Raw genomic sequence first — 26,422 nt, forward strand, 5'->3', positions numbered from 1 at the left:
GGAAAATTATCAGAAGCGCATTTGCTATTTTTCCTGCCATCTCCTTTAGTACCCTGGGATGCATTCCATCAGGGCCAGGTGACTTGTCTATCCAGAGCTCCATTAGCTCGCCCCACACTACCTCTCTTGTGATAATGATTGTTTTTAGGTCCTCACCTACCTTAATCTCTTTGTCAATTACTGGCATGTTGTTCGTGTCCTTCACTATGAAGACCAACACAAAATACCTCTTCAATGCCTCAGATATTTCCTCATTTCCCATTATTAAATCCCCCTTCTTATTCCCTAAGGGACCAATGTTTACACTACTGTAAACACCCTCCACTGTTCTTCAACTGTCCCACCATAAAGTCTTTGCTTCCAGTATACTTTAGCCAACCCCTCCCTCATCCTGTTGTAGTCTCCCTTGTTTAAGTACAGGACCCTAGTATTGGATTTTACCGTTGCACTTTCTATCTGTATTCTAAAACAAACCATACTGCAACCGCTCCTTTCAAGAGGATCCCTAACTATACCCTCATTAATTATCTAGGATAGCTTGTTCCCTGTACAGTTCCATTACATACTGTTCCAGAAAACTATCACGGATACACTCAATCAACTCCTCCTCAAGGCTACCCTGACTAATCTGGTTCGACCAATTGACACGTAGATTAAAATCCCCAAAGATAATCGCCATACCATTTTTACAGGCATTAGTTATTTCCTTGTTTACTGCCCACCGCAATGTGATGTTATTATGTGGTGGCCTAAAGACTATTTTCTGGATCATGGCACAGTGGTTAGCACTGCTGCCTCACAGCGCCTGTAGACCCGGGTTCAATTCCCGACTCAGGCGACTGATTGTGTGGAGTTTGCACGTTCTCCCCGTGTCTGCGTGGGTTTCCTCCGGGTGCTCCGGTTTCCTCCCACAGTCCAAAGATGTGCGGGTCAGGTGAATTGGCCATGCTAAATTGCCCGTAGTGTTAGGTAAGGGGTAAATGTAGGGGTATGGGTGGGTTGCGCTTCGGCGGGTCGGTGTGGACTTGTTGGGCCGAAGGGCCTGTTTCCACACTGTAAGTCTAATCTAATCAGTGGTGCTGGAAGAGCACAGCAGTTCAGGCAGCATCCGAGGAGCAGTAAAATCGACGTTTCGGGCAACAGCCCTTTATTTTACCGGCCTAAAGACTATGCCTACCAGTGACTTTTGCTTGTTAGCATTTCTAATTTTCACCCAAATTAATTCAAGCTTATTCTCCAAAGAATCTATGCCATCTCTCACTGTCACCCTGATGTCATCCTTAAATAGCAGAGCTACATCACCTCCTTTACTTAGGCAAAAGGAGGACTGCAATTACTGGAAATCAGAGTCTAGATTAGAGTGATGCTGGAAAAGCACAGCAGGTTAGGCAGCATCCGAGAAGCACCACTCTAATCCACCTCCCGTACCAAATATTCTGATACATTGGATACTTAACTCCCAGTTGTGACCATCCTGTAATCATGTCTCCATAACAGCTGCTGAATCATATTTATTTGCCATGATTAGTGCCATTAACTCATCGACCTTGTTTCGAATGCTCCAACCATTCAGGTAAAGTGCCTTTATGCTCGTTTTTGTACCTTCTTTTTGAATTCTAACATCTCCATCAATAATATCTCCTCAGCTTTCCTTCCTTTTGTCTTTCATAGTCTTCAATGCAGTTAAACCAAAAATAGGAAGAGGATAGTGTAACAGTTGATGTGTTGTTTTAAATTTTCCAAAATATATTAGATTCAGGTAAGGTTTGTTTAAATTGGAAAATAGCTAATGTAACTCCTTTATACAAAAGGGAGGGGCAGACAGCAGGAAGTTACAGGTCAATTAGGTTAACAGGTGTCATGGAGAAATGTTAGAAGCTCTTATTGAAGACATGATCACAGAGTACTTGAATAAGTTCAGAGTAATCAGGCAGAGGCAACATGGTTTTGTAAAAGAGAAATCTCATTTAACTCATTTGTTGGAGTTCTTTGAAGAAAGGGAACTAGTGGATATAATGTATTTAGATTATTAATCTAAACAGGTTAGAATATCATTCACTAGTGTTTTCACGAATGAGGGTTGATCGTTTTGAAACATACAAGATTCTGAGGGGTCTGGAGAGGGGAGATGTTGAGAAGATATCTTCATTAATCTTTTCCTGTTTGCATTGTTACACAAGATTTTAACAGTCAGTGTTAGGTACCCTGCAAGTTTACTTTCATACTCTATTTTCCCCTCATGATCAATCCTTTTGTCTTCTTTTGCTGAATTCTAAACTACTCCCAGTCCTCAGGCTTGCTGCTTTTTCTGGCAACTTTATTTGCTGAGTTTGAGTTTGATTTATTGTTGTCACATGTACTGAAATATACTGAAAATCTGTGTGCTATACAAACAGATCATACCATACAAAGTGTATCAGGGTAGCAGAACAGAGTGTAGAATACAATGTTACAGCCGCAAAGTAGTTTTAGAGAGAGATTTACATTAACATTTGAAGTGTGTTCAAAATGCTGATAACAGCGGGGAAGAAACGGTTCTTGAATCTGTTAGAACATTGAACAATACAGCGCAGTACAGGCCCTTCAGCCCTTGATGTTGCACCAATCTGTGAAACCAATCTGAAGCCCATCTAACCTACACTATTCCATTATCATCCATATGTTTATCCAATGACCATTTAAATGCCCTTAAAGTTGATGAGTCTACTACTGTTGCAGGCAGTGCATTCCACACCCCTACTACTCTCTGAGTAAAGAAACTACTTCTGACATCTGTCCTAGATCTATCACCCCTTAATTTAAAGCTATGTTCCCTCATGCTAGCCATCACTATCCGAGGAAAAAGGCTCTCACTGTCCACCCTATCTAATCCTCTGATCATCTTGTATGCCTCTATTAAGTCACCTCTCAACTTTCTTCCCTGTAACGAAAACAGCCTCAAGTTGCTCAGCCTTTCCTCATAAGGCAATACCAGGCAACATCCTAGTAAATCCCTTTCCAATTCTTCCACATCATTCCTATAATGCAGCAACCTGAACTGTACGCGATACTCCAAGTGCGGTCACACCAGAGTCTTGTACAGCTGCAGCATGACCTTATGGCTCCGAAATAGAATCCCTCTACCAATAAAAGCTAACACACCATATGACTTCTTAACAACCCTATCAATCGGGGTGGCAACTTTCAGGGATCTATCACACGAACACCGAGACCTCTCTGCTCATCTACACTATCAAGAATCTTACCATTAGCTCAATACTCTTTATCCCTGCTGCTCTTTCCAAAGTGTATCACCTCACATTTTTTCACATTAAACTCCATTTGCCATTTCTCAGCCCAGCTCTGCAGCTTATCTATGTCTTTCTGTAGCCTGCACCACCCTTCAGCACAATCCACAACTCCAGTGACCTTAGTATCATCTGCAAATTTACTAACCCACCCTTTGATGCCCTTGTCCAGTTAATTTATAAAAATGACAAACAGCAGTGGCACCGAAACAGATGCTTGTGGTACACCACTAGTAACTGAACTCCAGGATGAACATTTCCCACCAATCACCACCCACTGTTTTCGTTCAGCTAGCCAATTGCTAATCCAAGCCACTAAATCACTCTCAATCCCATGCCTCTGTATTTTGTGCAATAACCTACCATGGGAACCTTATCAAACGTCTTACTGAAACCCATATACACCCCATCAAACACTTTACCCTCATCCACCTGTTTGGTCACCTTCTCAAAGAACTAATTAAGGTTTGTGAGGCACGAACTATCCTTCACAAAACCATGATGACTATCCCTAATCAGCTAATTCATCTCTAGATGATTATAAATCCTATCTGTTATAATCCTTTCCAACACTTTACCCACAACCAAAGTAAGGCTCACTGGTCTATAATTACCAGGGGTGTCTCTACTTCCCTTCTTGAAAAAGGGGACATTTGCTATTCTCCAGTCTTCTGGCACTATTCCTGTAGATAATGATGCATAAAGACCAAAGTCAAAAGCTCTGCAATCTCCTTCCTCGCCTTCCCAGAGAATCCTAGGATAAATCTCTTGCAGCCCAGGGGATTTATCTATTTTCACACTTTCCAGAATTGTTAACACCTCCTCCTTATGAACCTCAATCCCCTCTAGGTGAATAGCCTGTATCTCAGTATTCTCCTTGACAACATTGTCTTTTTCCTGCAGGGGGAACTGACAAAAAATATTCATTTAGCGCATCTCCTATCTCTTCGGACTCCACACACCACTACTGTCCTTTACTGAGTCTAATCTTACTCTAGTCATTCTTTTATTCCTGACATACCTATAGAAAGCTTTAGGGTTTTCCTTGATCCTATCTGCCAAAGGACTCTCATGTCCCCTCCTGGCTCTTCTTAGCTCTCTCTTTAGGTCTTTCCTGGTCAACTTGTGACACTCAAGTGCCCTAACTGAGCCTTCACATCTCATCTTTACATAAGTCTCCTTCTTCCTCTTGACAAGACATTCAATTTCTTTAGTAAACCACAGTTCCTTCGCTTGACCACTTCCTCCCTGCCTGACAGGCACATACTTATCAGGGACACGCAGTGGCTGTTCCTTGAATAAGCTCCACATTTCAAGTGCCCATCCCCTGCTGTTTCCTTCCCCATCCTATGCATCCTAGATCTTGCCTAATCACACCGTAATTGCCCTTCCCCCAGCAATATGTACCTATTCCTTTCCATCGCTAAAATAAACATAACCAAATTGTGGTCACTATCGCCAAAGTGCTCACCCGTCTCCAAATCTAACCCCTGGTAGGGCTCATTACTCAGTACCAAATCCACTGTGGCCTCACCCCTTTTTGGCCTGTCTACATACTATGTCAGGAAATCATCCTGCACACAATGGACAAAAACTGACTTGAACTATGGTGTTTCCTGTCAATATTAGGAAAGTTAAAGGCCCCCATAACAACTACCCAGTTATTCTCATTCCTATCCAGAATCATCTTTGTTATCCTTTCCTCTACATCTCTGGAAGTATTTGGAGGACTACAGAAAACTCCCAACTGGGTGACTTCTCCTTTCCTGTTTCTAACCCCAGTCCATACTACCTCAGCAGATGAGTCCTCATCAAATGTCCTTTCTGCCACCATAATACTGTCCATGACTAACAATGCCACACCTCCCCTCTTATTCCTCCTTCCATGTTTTAGTGGAACCTGCAACAATCATTCCTGTTCCTGCCCTATCCATGTTAATATGTATATGCAAACTTTTATATCACCTACCCAATGGAAGAGGATGGAAGAGCATATAACCAGGGTGGGAGAGGTCTTTGATTATATTGGTTGCTTTCCCGAGGCAGTGGGAAGTACTAAGGGAGTCAATGGATGGAAGGCTGATGTACGTGATGGACTGGATCTAATACTATCCCTAATTTATTTTGTAAGTCAAAGTTGAGCCACCTTTCCAGTATTATTTTTGCATCACATAGAAATGAATAGTTGTAATTCATGCACTTATTTCTTAAAGATTAGTCACTGTCAACGCTTTCAGTTTGGTTCCCCGATCCATCATCAGCAACTCACACCTCATATCCTCATTTCTCCCTCTCTTCAGATTCAAAATCTTAGTTTTGAATTCAACTGCTTCACACTCCATTAAAATGAACAATTCAATCATTTTATATAATTAATCGTTTTTCATTCTACCATTCCCAGCCAGTAGGTTCCTCAATGTATTGGTCTAAAGAAAAATCCATCATGTATACACTCCAGGAAACCTCCCTCCACAGTATTATTACCAGTTTGGTTTGTTCAGACTAAAGTCATCCATGGTTACAGTTGCACTCTTATCGCATGTATTTCTAATTTCCAGTTTGTTACCTTCCCTTATAACTGCACTAATGTTTGGGGACCTATAGCCAACTACCCAAAAATATTTTCTGCCCTTTGGTGCTTCTTATCTCCACCAACAGATTCCACATCATGATTTTCTATACTAATATCTTTCCTTACTATTGCATTAATTTATTCCTTCACTAACAATGCTACTTCATCACATTTTCCCTTTTCATCTGTGCTTCTGAAATAATGAATACCCCTGGATGTTCAGTTCCCATCCTCAATCACCCTGCAGTCTTATCTCCATAATTGTAACTATATAGTTACAATTATGGAGATGCAACTCTATATAGTTGTTTATATAGAGTCATAGAGATTTTCAGCACGGAAACAGACCCTTCAGTCCAACCTGTCCATACCAACCAAGATATCCCACCAATCTAGTCCCACCTGCCAGCACCCGGCCCATATCCCTCCAAACCCTTCCTATTCATATACCCATCCAAATGCGTTTTAATTGTTACAATTGTAACAGACTTCATCACTTCCTCTGGTAACTCATTCCATACGTACCACCCTCTATGTGAAAATGTTGCCTTTTAGGTCTCTTTTATATCTTTCCCCTCTCACCCTAAATCTATGCACTCTAGTTCTGGACTTCCCCACCTCAGGGAAAATACTTTATCCTGTCCATGCCCCTCATAATTTTGTAGACCTCTATAACGTCATCCCTCATCCTTCAACGCTCCAGGGAAAACAACCCCAGCCTGTTCAGCCTCTCCCTATAGCTCAGATCCTCCAACCCTGGCAACATCTTTGTTAATCTTTTCTGAACCCTTTCAAGCTTCACAACATTTTTCTAATAGGAAGGAGACCAGAATTGCATGCAATATTTTAACAATGGCCTAACCAATGTCCTGTACGGCCCAACATGTCCTGTACTCTCAACTCCTGTACTCAATACTCTTCAATTTATTTACTTTATTTGCAAATGGTCTGTGTATTAAGATACACAAACTTTAAACATGCTTTTCACCTGGTTAATCATCTTACCTCTACTTTGCACTACGGCCCCATTTGTTTCTTGCTGTCTTCTCCATCTTCCATTTTTACTTTTTACTTTACTGTCTTTTATTTCTACTCTTGTTTCCCCTTTCTCTGCCTCCCTGCTCAGATTCCCATCCTCCTTCCATTTTACTTTAACCCCTTCCTCATAGCACTCTCAAACATTGGTCCCAGTCCTGCCCAGATGCAACTTGCCCTGTTTGTGTGCCCGAGAAATTTGACTCCCTCCTTCCCTCCTACACCATTTTCCAGCAATGCAGTCATCTGATGTGACCTGTTATTTCTACACTCTCCACCACATGGCACTGGTAATATTTCTGAGATTACTAACTTTGAGGTCCTATTTTCCCATTTACATCCGAATTCCTTACAGTCACCTTTGGGACCTTATCCCTTTTATGTAACAATGTTGTTGGTACTGATATGTAAAATGATGGTTTGCTGTTCATCCTCCCACTTCAGGAAGCCCTGCAGCCTCTCTGAGACATCCTTGACCCTGGTACCAGGGAAGGTTCTTTCAATCCCAGAGTCTCCTTTGCAGTCACTGGAATACTTGTCTGTACCCCTTACGATTGAATCCCCCCTAACTATAACGTTCTCCTCAAACTCTTGTGCACCAGAACCAACCATGAGGTAATGTAACTTGGATGTAATTCAGAACTCCACAGCAATGCTCTGGAAACATGATTCAAATTCCACCTGGCAGATGGTTAAAATTTGAAATACAAAAAAAATTGAGAATAAAAGCTTGTCTAATGGTAACCCCCGTGTAGCTAATGGTGATTGTCCTAAGACCATCTGGTTCACTGGTGTACTTTAGAGAAAGAAATCTGTCATCAAGGCCTGGTTAGGCCCTCATGTGACTAGGGACCAACAGCAATTTTATTAATTTTTAACTGCTTTCTGAAAAGCCACACAATTCAAGGGGCATTCAGGTGGGCCAATGAAGAGAGAATTCAACCATTGTCGTTTGATGAATCATTGAGATGCATTATAGTAGCTCATAAAGGTCCTTTAAAAGGAAAAGGGGCCACCCATTTAAAATAGAGATTTGGCAACAAAGAATATCTCTGTGGGTCATAAGACTTTGGAACTCTCTTCCTCAAAAGGTGGTGGAATCAGAATCATTGAATATTTTGAAGGCAGAAGTAGAGAGATTCTTATTAAGCAGGGGTTGTAAAGTTCTCAGGGATAAGTGGGAATGTGGGTTTGAAGTTACAATCAGAAGAGCTACAATTTTATTGATTTGCGGAGTAGGTATGAGTGGCTGACCAGCCTACTCCTGCTCCTTTTCATATGTTCTTAAGACTCCTTAAACAGTTTGCAAATCTAAGACCACTACCTACTATTTAAGAAGAGAGTGAGAGAGAACACAGGGAACTCCAGATTCATTACCTTACATCAGTAGTAGAGAACATGCTAAAATCTATTAGGAAAGATGGAAATAAATGGACAATCTGGTTTGACCACACCTGACATACTGAGTACAGTTTTGGTCACCTTATCTCAGGAAAGATATCATTACCATAGAGGGAGTGCAGCATAGATTCACCAGACTTGCTCTCATGATGGTGAGACTGTGCTATAAAGAGAGATTGGGCAAACTGAGACGATATTCTCTGGAACTTCCAAGAATGAGAGATGTTCTCTTTAAAACCTACAAATTACTTAAAGAGATAGATAGAATAGATGCAGATAAGATGTTTTGCCTGGTTGGGGGAGGTCTAGAACTATGGGAAACAATTTAAAAATAAGGTGGATGCCATTTAAGTCCAAGATGAAGAGAAATTATTTTCCTCAGAGAGTTATGAACTGAAATAACTCCACGAAGGCCAGTACCCTGTCATCAAGTCACTCTTTATTTACACATGCACAATGTATGACACTGACCCAGCTAGCTCAGAGCCGACTCCTAGAGTGAGCAGAATTTCTGATACTCCTGCTTATATCTGTCAGCCAGAACTCCCTGATTGGACCAGGTTAACAGCCCCAAGACCCCGTTAGAAACATTTCATCCCTACCCTACTAAGTCCAGGGACATGGGACCATTCCTTTTTCTGGGGCATTTTCACACCAGGTCCAGTTCCTCCCACTCAGCATTCAATACTGGCACTCAGAGGGTCATCCTCTTCAGGCAGTGACCGTGTCGGGGCTGAGGTTTCAAAGGTTTCTTCAGAGGTTTCTTCGACACTAGGTAGCGAGGGAGAACCCACAGGTACTGACAGCCTTGCCGGATGTTCTGAGGGCTGGGTATGTTTTGCCCCTGCTCCGTTTGCGAATTTGCCATTTTCATATGGTCTACCTGCTTGCTCAGGACCATCTCTTCGAATCAAACTTTTTATGTCATGGGACCTGGCCTCACATTGACCATGCTTTTACCTGTCCAGGGCTTTTTCCATCATTTCAATACCAAACTTCAAAGTAAACTATCTCTCTCATTTAGAGGGAGTCTTGTGTCCAGCACTGGCATTCCCGATGCCATTTCACTCTCCTGCCCAGGTCCAGGAATATCAGATGTAATCTGGTACGGAGTCTTCTCCTCATTTACAACTCTGCTGGAGTTGGTGCTATAACTGTGTGAGGGGTGGCCCAATAATGAAACAAGAACCTGAAGCTGTAGGCTGTTTCTTTAAGCCTACCTTCAAAGTTTGGACTCTCTTTCTGCCAGACTATTGGATGACGGATAGTATTGAGCTGTCCTTATATACCGAAAATACTCAAATTCCCTGCTGGTAAATAATGGCCAGTTGTATGTAACCAACATTTCCAGGGGTCCCCATATTGCAAATGATGCTTGTAGTTTTTCAATCGTCATCCTCATGTTTGACGAATGAACCCTATACACATCCAATTACTTTGAGTAGGCATTCTCAATGACAAAAAGCATACAGCCCATGAAAGGGGACCAACATATTCAACATGTGACTAAGTCCATGGTTTACCCGGCCATTCCTGTGAATGTGGGAAAGCTGCTGGCAGTAATTTCTGTCCTTGTTGGCACTCTGGGCACTGCCCCACCAATGTGGCCATGCCTGCATCCAATCCTGGCCACCAGACATATCTTATTGAAAACCCCTGGATGACCCTGGTGGAGTTCAGTCAGTATCTGGCAGTGACCTTTGCTTGGGACAATCACTCTAGTTCCCCATAATGATATGCCTTCCAGTATGGTGATCTGGTATCGCCAGGTCCAGAAAGGTTTCAGTTCTGGTTGTAATGATCCTTTAGTTTCCCCCATCACTACCAACTGTTTCAGTTTTGCTAGGACTGGATCTTTCTGCATCCAAAGTCTGATATTGTCAGCTGTGACTGTAAGGGTGTCCAGAATGTTTAAAACCAGAATGGGTTGTTCCAGTGGTAGCATCACTAAAGCCAGTGGGAGGCAGCTCAAGGCATACGCATTTGCTACCTGGTCTCCTGGAGGGTGTATCAATTTGTAATTATATGCACTCAGAACAAGGGCCCATCGCTGAATTCGATCTGAAGCTATGGCAGCGCAACCCTGTCCTCTTTAAGTAGCCCTAGCAGAGTTTGTGGTCTATTACTATCATAAATTTATGGCTGTAAAGGTACTGGTGGAACTTTCTCATACCAAAGATAAATGCCAAATCCTCCTTCTCTATCTGGGCATATTTTACTTCAGCATCAGCCAATGTCTGGGCAGCATTAGCCTATCGGGCGTTCCTCTCCATTGGGGTACCAGTGAGCCGACACCATCCCAATATCGTATGGGGAGGCATCGCATGTCAGCATCACATCTTGGTTAGGATCGTAGTGTGTAAACTCCTTAGATGACAAAAGCTGCTTCTTAACTTCCCTAAAGGCTACATATTGACTTCATAATCCTTTCCAAGGCTGACCCCTTTCCAATAGAGTTAAGGATGGGTTAGTAAATTTGTTGATGACACTACGGTCAGTAGAATTGTGGATAGTGCAGAAGGACGTTAAAGGTTAAAGAGGGACATAGATAAGCTGCAGAGCTGGGTTGAACATAGAACATAGAACAATACAGCACAGAACAGGCCCTTCGGCCCACGATGTTGTGCCGAACATCTATCCTAGATTAAACACCCATCCATGTACCTATCCAATTGTCGCTTAAAGGTCGCCAATGATTCTGACTCTACCACTCCCACGGGCAGTGCATTCCATGCCCCCACCACTCTCTGGGTAAAGAACCCACCCCTGACATCTCTCCTATACCTTCCACCCTTCACCTTAAATTTATGTCCCCTTGTAACACTCTGTTGTACCCGGGGAAAAAGTTTCTGACTGTCTACTCTATCTATTCCTCTGATCATCTTATAAACCTCTATCAAGTCACCCCTCATCCTTCGCCGTTCCAACGAGAAAAGGCCGAGAACTCTCAACCTATCCTCGTACGACCTATTCTCCATTCCAGGCAACATCCTGGTTAATCTCCTCTGCACCCTCTCCAAAGCTTCCACATCTTTCCTAAAGTGAGGCGACCAGAACTGCACACAGTACTCCAAATGTGGCCTAACCAAGGTCCTGTACAGCTGCAACATCACTTCACGACTCTTGAATTCAATCCCTCTGCTAATGAACGCTAATACACCATAGGCCTTCTTACAAGCTCTATCCACCTGAGTGGCAACTTTCAAAGATCTATGTACATAGACCCCAAGATCCCTCTGTTCCTCCACCTGACTAAGAACCCTACCGTTAACCCTGTATTCCGCATTCTTATTTGTTCTTCCAAAATGGACAACCTCACACTTGGCAGGGTTGAACTCCATCTGCCACTCCTCAGCCCAGCTCTGCATCATATCTAAGTCCCTTTGCAGCCGACAACAGCCCTCCTCACTGTCCACAACTCCACCAATCTTCGTATCATCTGCAAATTTACTGACCCACCCTTCGACTCCCTCATCCAAGTCATTAATAAAAATTACAAACAGCAGAGGACCCAGAACTGATCCCTGCGGAACTCCACTTGTAACTGGGCTCCAGGCTAAATATTTACCATCTACCACCACTCTCTGACTTCAACCGGTTAGCCAGTTTTCTATCCAATTGGCCAAATTTCCCTCTATCCCATGTTCCCTGACTTTCTGCATAAGCCTACCATGGGGAACCTTATCAAATGCCTTACTAAAATCCATGTACACTACATCCACTGCTCTACCCTCATCCACATGCTTGGTCACCTCCTCAAAGAATTCAATAAGACTTGTAAGGCAAGACCTACCCTTCACAAATCCGTGCTTGCTGTCCCTAATCAAGCAGTGTCTTTCCAGATACTCATAAATCCTATCCCTCAGTACCCTTTCCATTACTTTGCCTACCACAGAAGTAAGACTAACTGGCCTGTAATTCCCGGGGTTATCCCTATTCCCTTTTTTGAACAGGGGCACAACATTCGCTATTCTCCAGTCCCCTGGTACCACACCCGTTGACAGTGAAGACGAAAAGATCATTGCCAATGGTACTGCAATTTCCTCACTTGCTTCCCACATAATCCTAGGATATATCCCGTCAGGCCCGGGGGACTTGTCTTTCCTCAAGTTGCTCAAAACGTCCAACACATCTTCCTTCCTAACAAGTATCTCTTCTTGCTTACCAGTCCGTTTCACACTCTCCTCTTCAACAATACGGTCCCTCTTGTTCGTAAATACTGAAGAAAAGTACTCATTCAAGACCTCTCCTATCTCTTCCGACTCAATAGATAATCTCCCACTACTGTCCTAGATCGGACCTACCCTCGTTCTCGTCATTCTCATGTTTCTCACATACGCATAAAATGCCTTGGGGTTATCCTTGATCCTATCCGCCAAGGACTTTTCATGCCCTCTCTTAGCTCTCCTAACCCCTTTCTTCAGGTCCCTTCTGGCTATCCTGTATCCCTCCACTGCCCTGTCCGAACCCTGTTTCCTCAACCTTATGTAAGCCTCCTTCTTCCTCTTTACTAGACATTCAACCTCCCTCATCAACCAAGGCTCCCTCACACGACCATTTCTTTCCTGCCTGATAGGTACATACATATCAAGGACACGTCATATCTGCTCCTTGAAAAAGTTCCACATTTCCACCACATCCTTCCCTGACAGCCTATGCTCCCAACTTATGCTCCTCAAATCCTGTCTTACAGCATCGTAATTTCCCTTCCCCCAATTGTAAAATCTACCCTGTTGTGCGCACCTATCTCTCTCCATAACCAAGGTGAAAGTCACAGAATTGTGGTCACCATCACCAAAATGTTCACCCACTAACAAGCCCATCACTTGTCCCGGTTCATTACTGAGTACCAAATCCAATATGGCCTCCCCTCTGGTTGGACAATCTACATACTGAGTTATAAAAGCTTCCTGGACACACTGCACAAACACCGCCCCATCCAATCTACTTGATCTAAAGAGCTTCCAATCAATATTTGAGAAGTTGAAGTCGCCCATGACTACGACCCTGTGGCTTCTGCACCTTTCCAAAATCTGTTTCCCCACATCTCTGCTGCTATTGGGGGGCCTATAGTAAACACCCAACAAGGTGACTGCACCTTTCCTATTTCTGACTTTAGCCCATACTACCTCCAAAGGCAGATCCCCCTCAAACTTCCTTTCTGCAGCCGTTATACCATTTCTAATTAGCAATGCCACCCCCCCTCCTTTTTTACCACCCTCCCTAATCTTACTGAAACATCTGTAACCAGGAACCTTCAACAACCATTCCTGTCCCTCATCTATCCACGTTTCCGTGATTGCCACAACATCGTAGTCCCAGGTACCGATCCACGCCTTAAGTTCACCCACCTTATTTCTGATACTCCTTGCGTTGAAGTATACGCACTTGAGCCCATCTCTGTGTCTGCAAGTATTCCCTGTCAGTGCTACCTTCTCCACAGCCTCCCTACATTCTTGGACATCCTGACAAACAGCTAGCTTACTTGCTGGACTACAAGTCCGGATCCCATCCCCCTGCCAAATTAGTTTAAACGCCACCGAAGAGTGCTAGCAAACCTACCCCCCAGGATATTGGTGCCCTTCAATATGAGAGGTAGCAAATGAAGTTTAGTGAGGAAAAGTGTGAGATGATTTACTTTGGAAGGAGTAACAGGAATGCAGATAGTAGAGTAGTGGGGTAATGGTAAGATTCTTGGTAGTGTAGATGAACAGAGAGATCTTGGTGTTCATGTATCCCTGAAAGTTACCACCCAAGTTGATACGGTTGTTAAGTAGGTATATGGTGTGTTAGCTTTTATTATTAGAGGGATTGAGTTTTGGAATCATGAGGCCATGCTGCAACTGTACAAAACTTTGGTTTGGCTGCACTTGGGGTATTGCATACAGTTCTGGTTACTCCATTATTGGAAGTATGTGGAAGCCTCGGAAAGGGTTCAGAGGAGATTTGCTTGAATGTTGCCTAGTATGGAGGGAAGGTCTTATGAGGAAAGGCTGAGGAACTTGAGGCTGTTTTCGCTAGATAGAAGAAGATTGAGAGGTGACTTAATTAAGACATATAAGATAATTAGAGAGTTAGATAGGTTAGACAGTGAGAGCCTTTTTCCTCGGATGGTGATGACTTGCACGAGTGGACATAACTTTAAATTGAAGGGCGATGGATATAGGACAGATGTCAGAGGTGGTTTCTTTACTCAGAGTAGTAAGGGCGTGGAATGCACTGCCTGCAACAGTAGTAGACTCACCAACTTTAAGGGCATTTAACTGGTCATTGGATAGTCATATGGACGAAAATGGAATAGTCCAGGTTAGATGGGCTTCAGATTGGTTTCACAGGTTGGCGCAACATCGAGGGCTGAAGGGCCTGTACTGCGCTGTAACGTTCTATGTTCTATGTTCAATAGCAAATATAAGGGCAACAGGATGAAGGCCAGGTTATGTATGAACTTTCCATAATAATTCATCAGTCTGAGGAAAGACCTAAGGTCCAGAACAAATGTGGGAACCAGAGCACTTTTGATTGCCCTCACTATTGTTTTGAAGTTGAAGGCACGTACTGTAACTTTAAAAGAGAGTGACTGCTGTTCTGCATTGAGAGCTTACAAGCACCTGTCATATGACTAACTAGCAGCCTCAGAATGTACTGGAATATTGGAAATATCTAACATTTGGCTGTGAATTAGATACCCGAGTTATTTTGACAATAATTAGAATTTAACCAATCAGTTTAAACTATGCCCCAGCACACTAAAAACCATTCGAGTTTGAATTTATTGTTTTTGCTAATCTCGAACCAATTAATGATCTGATGCTTCGGGGATAAAGAAGCAGACATCTTGAAAGGTAGACAGAGAGTAACTGCCATTGAGAGAGACTGCTAATCAAAACACTCTATATCAAAGGTGCCTTTTTCACATGAAACATCTTAGCAGTAAAAGACAGAAGACAACTCAGAGAGATCTTCAGCTGAAAGAAGAAGGACACTGGAGACAACAGCCACTGTGCGATTTTGAAATTAAGTTGATGTTATTTTAATACAGGTTATTTTTAGAACAGTATAGTGTTATAGAGTTGGAGGCAGATAACAAGTAGTTAAGAGAAAGACGAACTTAGAGTTGTGAACAGTTGTTGTTTAATGTTCACTTTTAGAGTTAAGGAATAAATTGATTTTTTATTTTTCTTTAAATAATGGAATTTAGGAGTTTTCTGACACTCATATTTTAACAGATTATGAGGCAGGGTGAGGTTTTCTGGGTGTTTGGTTTAATTAACAGAGGGGTTCAACACTATATCTTCCACTCTCCACTCGTTTCCACCTCTGTGCTGTTAATGTGTAGGGGGCATGGTAACATCCTGCCAAAAGTCAATAATGAGTTCCTTGGTTTTGCCAGCATTGAGAGCTGGGTTGTTCTCAGTGCACCATTTCTCCAGATCTTGAACCAAAGTCACATGCCTCTGCCAGTGGCTTTAACCTCAACAAAGATCCTAATACAGATTCCCCTGGTTTTTGAATTGTCGAGTAAAACTGAGAATAACCCAGTCTTGTCAACTCTGTAGTCCAACTAATTCACTTGGGGTGCCTTGAACATACATTTTTTTCCATTCTAAGAGGTACACCCACCTTGGAGAAACATTTAAGCACTATGTGCAAGTTCTCTAAATGGTCTCTACTGGTTTTCTTGGTTATTAGCACGTCATCCAGCTAAATGATGACCTGGGTAGACCTTGTAAAATATTCTTCATCATCCACTGGAAAATGGCACAGCTGCTGATGCCCCAAAAGGCAGTCTTGCATATTGGTACAAACCTTCATGGGTATCAATTATAGCAAACCTCTGGGAATCCCCATCTAACCGCAATTGTAGGTCAGCATGGCTCATGTTCAGCCTTGTGAAGGATAGCCCTACCTGCCACTTTTGCATATGTGAGGGATTGGGTATTTATCCAGCTGTGAATAGCTGTATACTGTTTGTTTAAAATCCCCTCAAAGGTGAACTGGCCTATCAGGCTTCATAATCGACATGACTGGTGCTGCCCATTCCACAAATCAGACTGTTTGTGATTCTTTCTCTTTCCAATCTCCTATTTCCTGCCTCGACTTTTACCCATTAGGCAAATGACCCTGGGTGTGCCTTACAGAGTCACTGAATTGCTTCTTGTTCAACACGTTGAGTGGCCTTGACTCCTTTGATAGTCCCTAGACCTTCCTAAAAATCTTCTGGGTACTTAATTAGGACTTCACTCAGGCAACAATTTTCTAATTGAAAAATGTTGAACCAATCATGTTGAACTTTTCTCAATCAATTTTGTCCCATCAAGCTTAGGTCCAAGCCTTTTTACTACAATCACTGGTAGCTGAACCAGCTGCTTCTCATAGGAGATGGAAACTTAACTTATACCCTTAATCTGAGGGGCTGCCTGATTATAGGTTCTCAGTCTAACTGAAGTCTGATCCAAACTTCAGGGTTTAGAGTCCAGGGTGAATTTTGTTAAAGACTGGTCTTGCAACCACTGATACAGCTGCACCAGCCTTAACCTCCATTAGAACCTGGTGGCCATTTAGCCAGATGTTTATTTTGATTAGTTCTGATTTGGTTGTTGCAAAGCAATTTAATTGCTCCATGCCAGATGTAGGTGGACATTCGGGGTGTGCACTCTCCTGGATACTGGCCTATGAGTTCTCTTACTCAGTTCAGGTCCTAGTGGGACTCTTAGAACATGGAACATAGAACATTACAGCGCAGTACACACCCTTCGGCCCTCGATGTTGCACCGACCTGTCATACCAATCTGAAGCCCATATAACCTACACTATTCCGTGTATGTCTATGCCTGCGTCTGCCTCAAGTCCACATACTAGCAGTGCTTACAATGGCTTGCTAGCCCAGATCCTGAAGAAAATTTGGCCGAGGCTTTGTTTTGTCTTGGAGTGTTGCTGTGGGCTGACTTTGAGTCCCTCTGGTCAGGATATGTTGGGAGTAAGGCTGTGCAATTGCCTTCACTCAAGTGCTGTTCCCCAACCTCAGTCGTCCTGGCGAGGGTGTTCACTTTCATCGGAATACCATGTAACTCACATATTTTACTTGCCCTATTTTCCAATTATAAAACTAGGTGCAGTGTCTGTTTGAAGTCCAGTTGGGCTTCAGCTAAAAGATGCTTTTGCACAGTCATATCATTAATTCCACATACCAAATGGTCTCTCAGCATCTCACTTAGCATTGAATTGAACTGAATTTATTGTCACGTGTACCGAGGCACGGTGAAAAGCTTTGTCTTGCGAACAATGCAGACAGATCACAGGATTAAGTAGCTTGGATAGTAAATAATAGTTAAACAGCAGCAAAATATCAAAACACAGGTACAGGCGAATGTTAAGAGTTTGTGAGTCCATTCAGTATTCTAACAACAGTAAGGTAGAAACTGTTTCGAAACCGGCTGGTGTGTGTGTGTCTTCAGGTTTCTGTACCTACTCCCCGATGGTAGAGGTTGTAGAAAAACATTGCCAGGGTGGGATGGATCTTTGAGAATGCTGGTGGCGTTTCCTTGACAGCGGGCCTGGTGGATGGATTCTGTAGATGGGAGGTTGGCCTTTGTGATTGTCTGGGCCGAGTTCACCACTCTCTGTAACCGTCTCCGATCTTGAATGGTACAGTTGCCATACCAGGGAGTGATACATCCAGACAGAATGCTCTCGATGGTGCATCTATAAAAGTTGGCAAGGGTATTTGCCATCATGCTAAATTTCCTCAGCTGTCTGAGGAGGAAGAGACGTATTGGGCCTTTGTAACCAATGCATCCACATGGAGAGTCCAAGAAAGCTTGTTGTGGATGACCACTCCCAGGAGCTTGACACTCTCCACTCGTTTCCACCTCTGTGCTGTTAATGTGTAGGGGGCATGGTAACATCCTGCCAAAAGTCAATAATGAGTTCCTTGGTTTTGCCAGCATTGAGAGCTGGGTTGTTCTCAGTGCACCATTTCTCCAGATCTTGAACCAAAGTCACATGCCTCTGCCAGTGGCTTTAACCTCAACAAAGATCCTAATACAGATTCCCCTGGTTTTTGAATTGTCGAGTAAAACTGAGAGCACCTCAGAATTAGAGGAAACTTGGGGTCACAATATTCCTTAACTAAATCTGTCAACTCTTGAAAGGTTTTAGTATCTGGTGCCTCTGGGAAAGTTAAGCTCCTGATAACCAAAAAAGCTGTGGGTCCACGTGTTGTCAGGAGAATTACTCGTTGCTTTTCATCTGCCCCAAAATTATTTGCCCAGAACAAAAGAACCTCATTCTTTCTGCATACTGGGCCCAACCTTCTACAGCAGGATCAAGCTTCCCAAATAGCAAAAGAGAAAATGCTGGAAACTCTCAGCACGTCTGGCAGCATCTGTGAGGACATTTTGAGTCTAACTGACCCTTTGTCAAAGCTTTGGGTCAGTTAGACTCGAAACATTCTTACAGATGCTGCCAGACCTGTTGAGATTTTCCAGTATTTTCTTTTTTGGTTTCAGATTCCAACATCCGCAGTAATTTGCTTTTTTCCCAAATAGCAGCAGGATGCCAGAAATGCTTTCCCCAATTCAAAAAATGACTGCTGTGAACAAATCTCTTCAGGAGCAGGTTTTCTCCTGTTGCCACTGAAATAACTTTACATAGGCCTGTATCTTGTCACCAAACCACCCTTTATTTACATGTGCCCAGTGTTTGATACTTGTCCATCTAGCACAGAGCCAGTTCCTAGAGTGAGCAGGATCCCTGACTCTCCTGTTTATCTGTCAGCCAGAGATCTCTGATTAAACCAGATTAACAACCCCAATCAGGAAACTCCACATTCCATGAGATCTACTTGGCTGACATCATTACTATCAATCCATGAACCTTTGGAATTTTTTGCCCCAAAGGGCTGTGAAAGTTTTGTCTTTTAGTAAGTTTAAAGTTGAGATTTATAGCTTTCTGATTACCAATAATGTACAAGGTTATAAGGATCGAGTGAATAAAAGGCATTGAGTGTTTGTTCAGCCACAATTGCTATGAATGGCAAGGCAGGCTCAATATTGAATGGCCAAATCCTGTTCCTATGTTTCTACCATCGGGGAGGACAAGTGCAGAAGATACCTGGGAACACCACAACCTACGAGTTTCATTCATCACCCTGACTTGGAAGCATATCAATGTTTCTTGGTCACATGGACTGCAGCTGATGAAGAAGGCAGCTCACCACCACCTTCTCAAGGGGCAACAAGGAACAGGCAATAAATGCCAGCCCATGATGACCTCCCCTTGAACGCTTTTTTTTAAAAACGTGCATTGTGCATTCAAAGCTGAGAAAGTCTATAATCACAGTATGTGATTGTTCAAGGAAAAGCCTTCATGGCTCAGAGGGCAGGAACAGAGTAGCAGTTAACCTGATTAGACAGGGAAGGGGAGTCTCTTTGGATTTTGATTCAATGTCACATGACAGTGTCGGAAGTTGATGGGAGTTTGCTTTGCCATGTGTTTTGAATCTTACACACTGTGTTATATTTATAAAGTTATATTTATAAAGCTTGGGTTTCTTTTGTTATTTTTATATCTTTTGTTTAAGCAACTTATATTTCATTGTTAAAAAAAAATTCTGCATTCATTTAACCAACAAATATATATTTTTAGTCTCCCAGCATTCACTTCACAACTCACTTTCTTATTTATCTATCTTTATGCCAGGAGCAAAGGTAGCTCCAATCCCTTCAACCAAATTATTTCTACACATTGTAAAGTTCAGGCCACAGCCCTGACTCCATGGCATACCACTCATGATATTGTGTCAGTCTGAAAAAGACCCGCTTATTCCTACTTTCTGTTAACATACTTCTTGTTAACCAGCCAATCTACCATCCATGTCAATATATTGACCCCAAAACCATGAACATTTATTTTCCACAATAACCTTTGATGTGATGCCTGAATAAGTACCTTCTGGAAATTGAAGTACAGTGTATCCACCATCACAGTACACAGTTCCTTCTCAAAGAACTCCAATAAACTGGTCAAATATGGTTTATCTTTGACAAAACCATGGTGTGACTTGCGGTAACTTTGTAAAAACAGTTTCTAATAATTTCTCGATGACGAATGTTAAAGTAACTGGTTTATAGTTACCACCTTTCTGCTTTTCTTCCTTTTTGATTATTTTTGTATCTCCATAAAACAAACTTTAAAATTGGATTTAAAATTGGATGGGGTAATTTAAGACAGTTCCCTTCAGTTGAGAGGTTGGTCTTTTTAGCAGAGGAAGGGTCACTTCTCATCGGTCAATTAAATGTTTCAGCTCAGCATGTCCTCTGACCCTGAGTCCAGGTAACAGTTTAATATGAACTAGGTTGAGTGACTAATCTTCTAATTGTTTTCTTTCAAGGAGTGATCATGAACCTACACAAGCTCATGAAGGCTTCATATTTAATTTCTTTCGAGGATTTGAGTTTTAAAGAATTATGGGAAAATTATCCATTTCAATTCTGCAAATACCTAGATTTTTTTTAAAGTAGTCACTTGACATTTGAATGTTTTTGCAACATTTCTTGGAAAATATGGTTTCAGCTAATGACTGGCCATTTGGACTAGGGTGGCCTTCCAGAGGTTTTGGCTGTGTCAGAGAAAGGGTTTCTGTTTGAACAGGGTTTAAAACCAAATGGGACATGGTGTCCAGTCTCTGCTAAAGGGAGGATACCTCCCAGGTCAGTTCTCCTATTTCTGGAAAAATACTTGTTGGGGAGAGTGAATAGCTGCATTGAAATCAATTTTCTTGCTTTGTGTCCTGTTGTATGATTGTGTGTTTATATTTTGGGGTATTTACAAGGGTAAACAGATTTCAAACTGCTAAGCAGTTTTACATCTTTGTATTAATCATTTAATGAATTGCGGATGTGGGAGATCCAAAGTAAACAAAAACAGAAATTGCTGGAAAAACGCAATATCTGTGAAAAGAAAACAGAGTTAAAGTTTCAAGACCAATGACCCTTCTTCAGACCTGTGTTAATCATTATTAAAGAAACCTGGTTGATAGATTTTTTTATTCCAAACCTGGTGCCAATGGAAGTATATGAAATAATAGATATAGAAGAAGAGGCCCTTCAGTCCATCGAATCTGCACTGATAAAAAAACACACTAAATCTACACTAGTTCCACTTCCCGCACTAAGCATATCACCTTGAATGCTATGATATTTCAAATGTTCAACCAAGTAATTTTTTTAAAGATTGTGAGGTTTCTGCCTCAACTCCCCTCCTAGGCAGTACATTCTAGACCCCATTACCATTTTGTTAAAAAAAAACCTCAAATCCCCTCTAATTCTCCTACCCTTTATCTTAAAATGCTCCTTTGTTATTGACCTTTCAACTAAGGGGAACAGCTACTTTCTATCCACCCTATCCATGCCCCTCATAATCTTATGCACCTCTATCAGGTCCATGCCTTCAACCTCTGCTCCAAGGAAAACAACACAAACATTCCAGCCACTAAACTGTTCTATTATAGACAATGTCCTGGTGAATCTTCTCTGCATCACCTCCAGTACAATCACATCCTTCCGATAATGTGGAGACCAGAACTACAAACAGTACTCCAGCTGTGGCCTCACCAAAGTCCTGTAAGTTCCAACATAGAAACAAATGTTGTAGATGCTAGAAACCTGAAATAAATGGAGGGAGTGCTGGAAAGATTCACTCGGTCTGACAGTATTTGTGGAGAGAAACAGAGTTCATGTTTTGGAATAGTAGGAGTCATATCACACTCAAAACATTAACTCAGTTTCTCTCCACAGATGCTGAGTTCCTCCAGCACTTTCTGTTTTTATTCCATTCAGAATGCCAGAGCATTTAGAGATAACAGATTCATCAACATGTACAATTTATAATCATTCCAAAAACATCAGTGCAAAAGATCATACCTGAAGGAAGCAAGTTCCCATCGGAAGATGTTCTTTGATTGAAGTATTGTAAAAATTGCGGCTGAACACAGGCTCATTATCATTCACATCTTGGATTGCAATAGTGACAGTAGCAGAGGAGAACATGGGAGGATTTCCTCGATCCGTGGCCGTCACCACCAGCTTGGGAACAGGATCTGTTTCATAATCCAAACTTGCAGCCGTGGTAATAACACCAGTCGTTTGATCAATAGTGAACCATTCAGAATGAGAGTTTGTACTGCCAGTAATACTGTACACAATTTCACCATTACTGCCCTCATCTTTATCTCTGGCTGTTACTTGTAGCACAAAGCTGCCAGGATACAGAACCTCAGGGATGGACTGTCGATACCCAGAGTGGTCAAAGACTGGAGGATTGTCATTAACATCAGTTACATGTATGGTAAATGTGGATTCAGCCCTCAATGGTGGTGTTCCAGAATCGGTTGCCGTGACACTCAGCTGATAAGTATCTTGCTCTTCTCTGTCTAACATCTGGTCTACACAAATCAAATAAATAATATTGTCTTTTGTAGTCAACCCAAATTTACCGTCACCACCATCTAGAGATACATTGACTTTGGCATATTCTCCATAGTCAGGATCTGATACAGAGATCCTGGCCACAAATTGGCCTGGCTGAGCTCCCTCTGAGATATGAGGTGAACCATCTTCACTGAGAAAGATGATGGTGAGTGTGGGCTGGTTGTCGTTGTAATCCTTTACCTGAACTGTTACAAATGCCGTTGTTACTTCAGGATGTGTGGCATTGTCTCTGGCTTGGACTACCAGCTCATGAACTTTCTTCATTTCATAATCCAACCCTTTATTTAACTTGATAACGCCTGTCTTTGAATCAATGGCAAAATACTGATTGGGATCACTTTGCCTTCTGTTGATCTCATAAATGACCACCCCATTATTTCCCTCATCCACGTCTGTGGCAAAGACTTGCAGAATATTGCTGCCAGGCTGTAGGCTCTCTGAGATCATGGTGTAATATCGAGTCTGATTAAATCTTGGAGCATTATCATTTACATCTAAAATGGAGACATCCAGAATCATCTGACTGGTTCTGCGGGGAGTTCCACCATCAAAGGCTTCAATGACTAAAGTGTAAGTAGATCTCTTCTCCCTGTCCAGGGGATTATTCACAACCAGTTCCAGGTCCAGTGTTTCTGCAAGTTTCTTGGTTTCAAGCCGAAAGGCTTGCCCCACATTTCCATCTTTAATAAGATAGCCCTGTGTGCTAAACTGACCTCCATCTGCATCAATAGCTGAATCTAAACGAAATCGTGTTCCCACAGGTGTTTGTTCAGGTACTTTCAGTTTCATTTGCCTGCTAGGAAAAACTGGAGAGTTATCATTGATATCATTGACGATTACGACCACCTCCACTGCATCACCTCCCCAATTTACAGCCACAAATTTGTACTTATCTCTGGTCTCATGATCCAACACTTTGGCTGTTTTGATAATCCCAGTGGTTTCATCAATAATTAAGTCTGAGGACATGCCTGTTCCATCAGTCTCGTGAATGAAGAAGCTACTAGTTGTATGTCCAGGAGGCAGGCCTGCATTGATATCTCCAATGATGGTAAAAGGTGGCTGCTCCTCATCAATTTGAAGAATGAGAGGTTCATCTGACTTTGCCACACTCCATCCAATCAAGAATCCTGACACCACGTTCAACCACAGAAACACACCTTGGCAATTAGACTGAGATTTCTTCATTAGATCCATAATCTCAAATGATACTAATCAAAATGATGATGTTGGCAATCTCCAGACTTCATGGAATCAATGTTTCTGCACGATAAAATAATTATTCCACCATTAGTCACAGGATTACAGTGAGGAGTAAATACAGTAATACCCCAGTGAGAGTCAGTGTGTGTGGGACTGTACCCCAGTGAGAGTAAGTGTCCATGGGGCCCATACCCCAGTGAAAATCAGTGTGTGTGTCACTGCAGTGTCGAGAATGTGGTGCTGGCAAAGCAGAGCAGGTCAGGCAGTATCTGAGGAGTAGGAGAATCAACATTTCAGGCAAAAGTCCTTCCTCAGGAATGAGGCATGAATAGGCCTCATTCCAAATGAAGGGCTTTTGCCCAAAACGCCAATTCTTCTGCTCCTCAGATCTGCCTGACCTGCTGTGCTTTTCCAGCACCACACTCTCAACTCTAATCTCCAGCATCTGCAGTCCTCACTTTTGCCGTGTGTGGGAGTTTGTTCCAGTGAGAATCAATCAGTGTGAGTGGGATTGTATCCCAGTGAGAGTTACTGTATGTGGGACCCTTACCCCAGTGAGAGTCAGTGTGTTTGGGACTGTACCCCAGTGAGAGTCAGTATGTGTGGGACTGTACCCCAATGAGAGTCAGTGTGTGTGTGGGAGTGTATCCCAGTGAGAGTCAGTGTGTGTGTGGGACATAGAAATATAGACAATAGGAGCAGGAGTAAGCTCTTCGAGCTAGTGTTGGATCATTCAATATGATCCAACTCAGTCCCATCTCCTTTGATCCCTTTAGCTCCATGAACTATATTCACCTCATTCTTGAAAACATTTAATGTAATAGCTCCGCCACTTGCTGTGGCAGAGAATTCCACAGATTCACCAATCTCTAGATGAAGAAATTTCTCCTGATCTCAGTCCTAACTGTCCTACACTATATCCCGAGACTCTCTCCCCGATTCTAGACTCCTCAACTAGTTGAAGCATTCTCCCTGTATCTAGTCTGTCCAACCATAGCTTCTTACAGTCATGGAGATGTACAGCATGGAGACAGACCTTTCAGTCCAACTCGTCCATGCGGGCCAGATATCCTAGATAAATCTAGTTCCATTTACCAGCACTTGGCCCATATCCCTCTAAACCCTTCCATTCATGTATCCATTGAGATGCCGTTTAAATGTTGTAATTGTACCAGCTTCCACCACTTCCTCTGGCAGCTCATTCCACACATGCACCACCCTCTGCATGAAAAAAATTGCCTCTTAGGTCCCTTTTAAAACTTTTCCCTCTCACCTTAAACCTAGACTCGCCTATCCATGTTTGTCTAATTTACTCAATCCATGCCTATCATGATTTTATGAACTTCTATAAGGTTACCCTTCAGCCTCTGATGCTCCAAGAAAAACAGCCCCAGCCTATTCAGCCCATCCCTATAGCTCAAATCCTCCACTCTTGGCAACATCTTTGTAAATCTTTTGTGAACCCTTGTCAGTTTCACAACAATCTTCCGACAGGAGGGAGACCAGAATTGCATGCAATATTCCAAAATTGGCCTAACCAATGTATAGCTGCAGTATGACCTCTCAACTCCTATACTCAATGCACTGAACAAGAAAGGAAAGCATGATAAACACCTTCTTCACTGTCCAACTACTTGAGACTCCACTTTCAAGGAACCATGAATCTGCACTCCAAGGTTTAGCAACACTCCCCAGGACCTTACCATTAAGTGTAAAAGCCCTACCCTGATTTGCCTTTCCAAAATGCAGCACATGATATTTATCTAAATTAAACTCCGACTACCAAAAGATTGCCATTTCCAGATGTGGTGTCATGTGGGGTCCTGTATAACTGCAGTAAGCCATTCCTAGTTCTGAACTCTAATTCTCTTGCAATAAAGGCCAGTCTACCATTTATCTTCCTAATTGCTTGCTGCCCATCCTATCTCCTTTCACTGACTGGTGTACAAGGACACCCAGATCCTTTTGTACATTCACATTTACTAATATACACCATTTCAATCATATTCTGCCTTCCTGTTTCTCACACCAAAGTGCGTAACTTCACATTTAGCTACATTGTACTGCCTTGTGTTTGCCCACTCATTCAACAATCACCTTGAAACCTTCTTGCATTCTTCTCACAACCCCAGCTCATTTTGTATTGTCAGCAAATTTAGAAATTTAACATTTAGTTCCATCTTGACTGCACCCTCAAAAGCTCCCTTACATCAATTAAGTATGATTTACCTTTCATAACCCATGTTGACTTTGTCCAGTCTGTTGATGTATTCTTCTGTTATCATGTATTTTACAATAGATATAAGACTCACTGATGTCAGCTACTGGCCTGTTACTCTGCTTTTTTTTCTCCTTGTCTTCTCAAATAAAGGGATTATATTTGCCACACTCCAAGCTGGAGGAATTACTCCTGAGTCTATCAAAGTTTTGAAGAT

The 26,422-nt window shown here is 42.3% G+C and overlaps 1 protein-coding gene across 1 annotated transcript in view; it reads right to left on the minus strand.

The window, feature by feature from the left end:
• LOC132816982 (protocadherin-16-like) overlaps window positions 1-23,981 on the minus strand; it is a 411,427-nt gene extending 387,446 nt beyond the window's left edge. The window contains exon 1 of the mRNA XM_060827009.1: window positions 22,218-23,981. Within this exon, the coding sequence (XP_060682992.1) occupies window positions 22,218-23,981 (1,764 nt within the window). The remainder of the gene's footprint in view (window positions 1-22,217) is intronic.
• Window positions 23,982-26,422: the final 2,441 nt, after the last annotated feature.

This window comes from Hemiscyllium ocellatum, chromosome 6 (assembly GCF_020745735.1).
Source record: "Hemiscyllium ocellatum isolate sHemOce1 chromosome 6, sHemOce1.pat.X.cur, whole genome shotgun sequence".
Taxonomy (NCBI): domain Eukaryota; kingdom Metazoa; phylum Chordata; class Chondrichthyes; order Orectolobiformes; family Hemiscylliidae; genus Hemiscyllium; species Hemiscyllium ocellatum.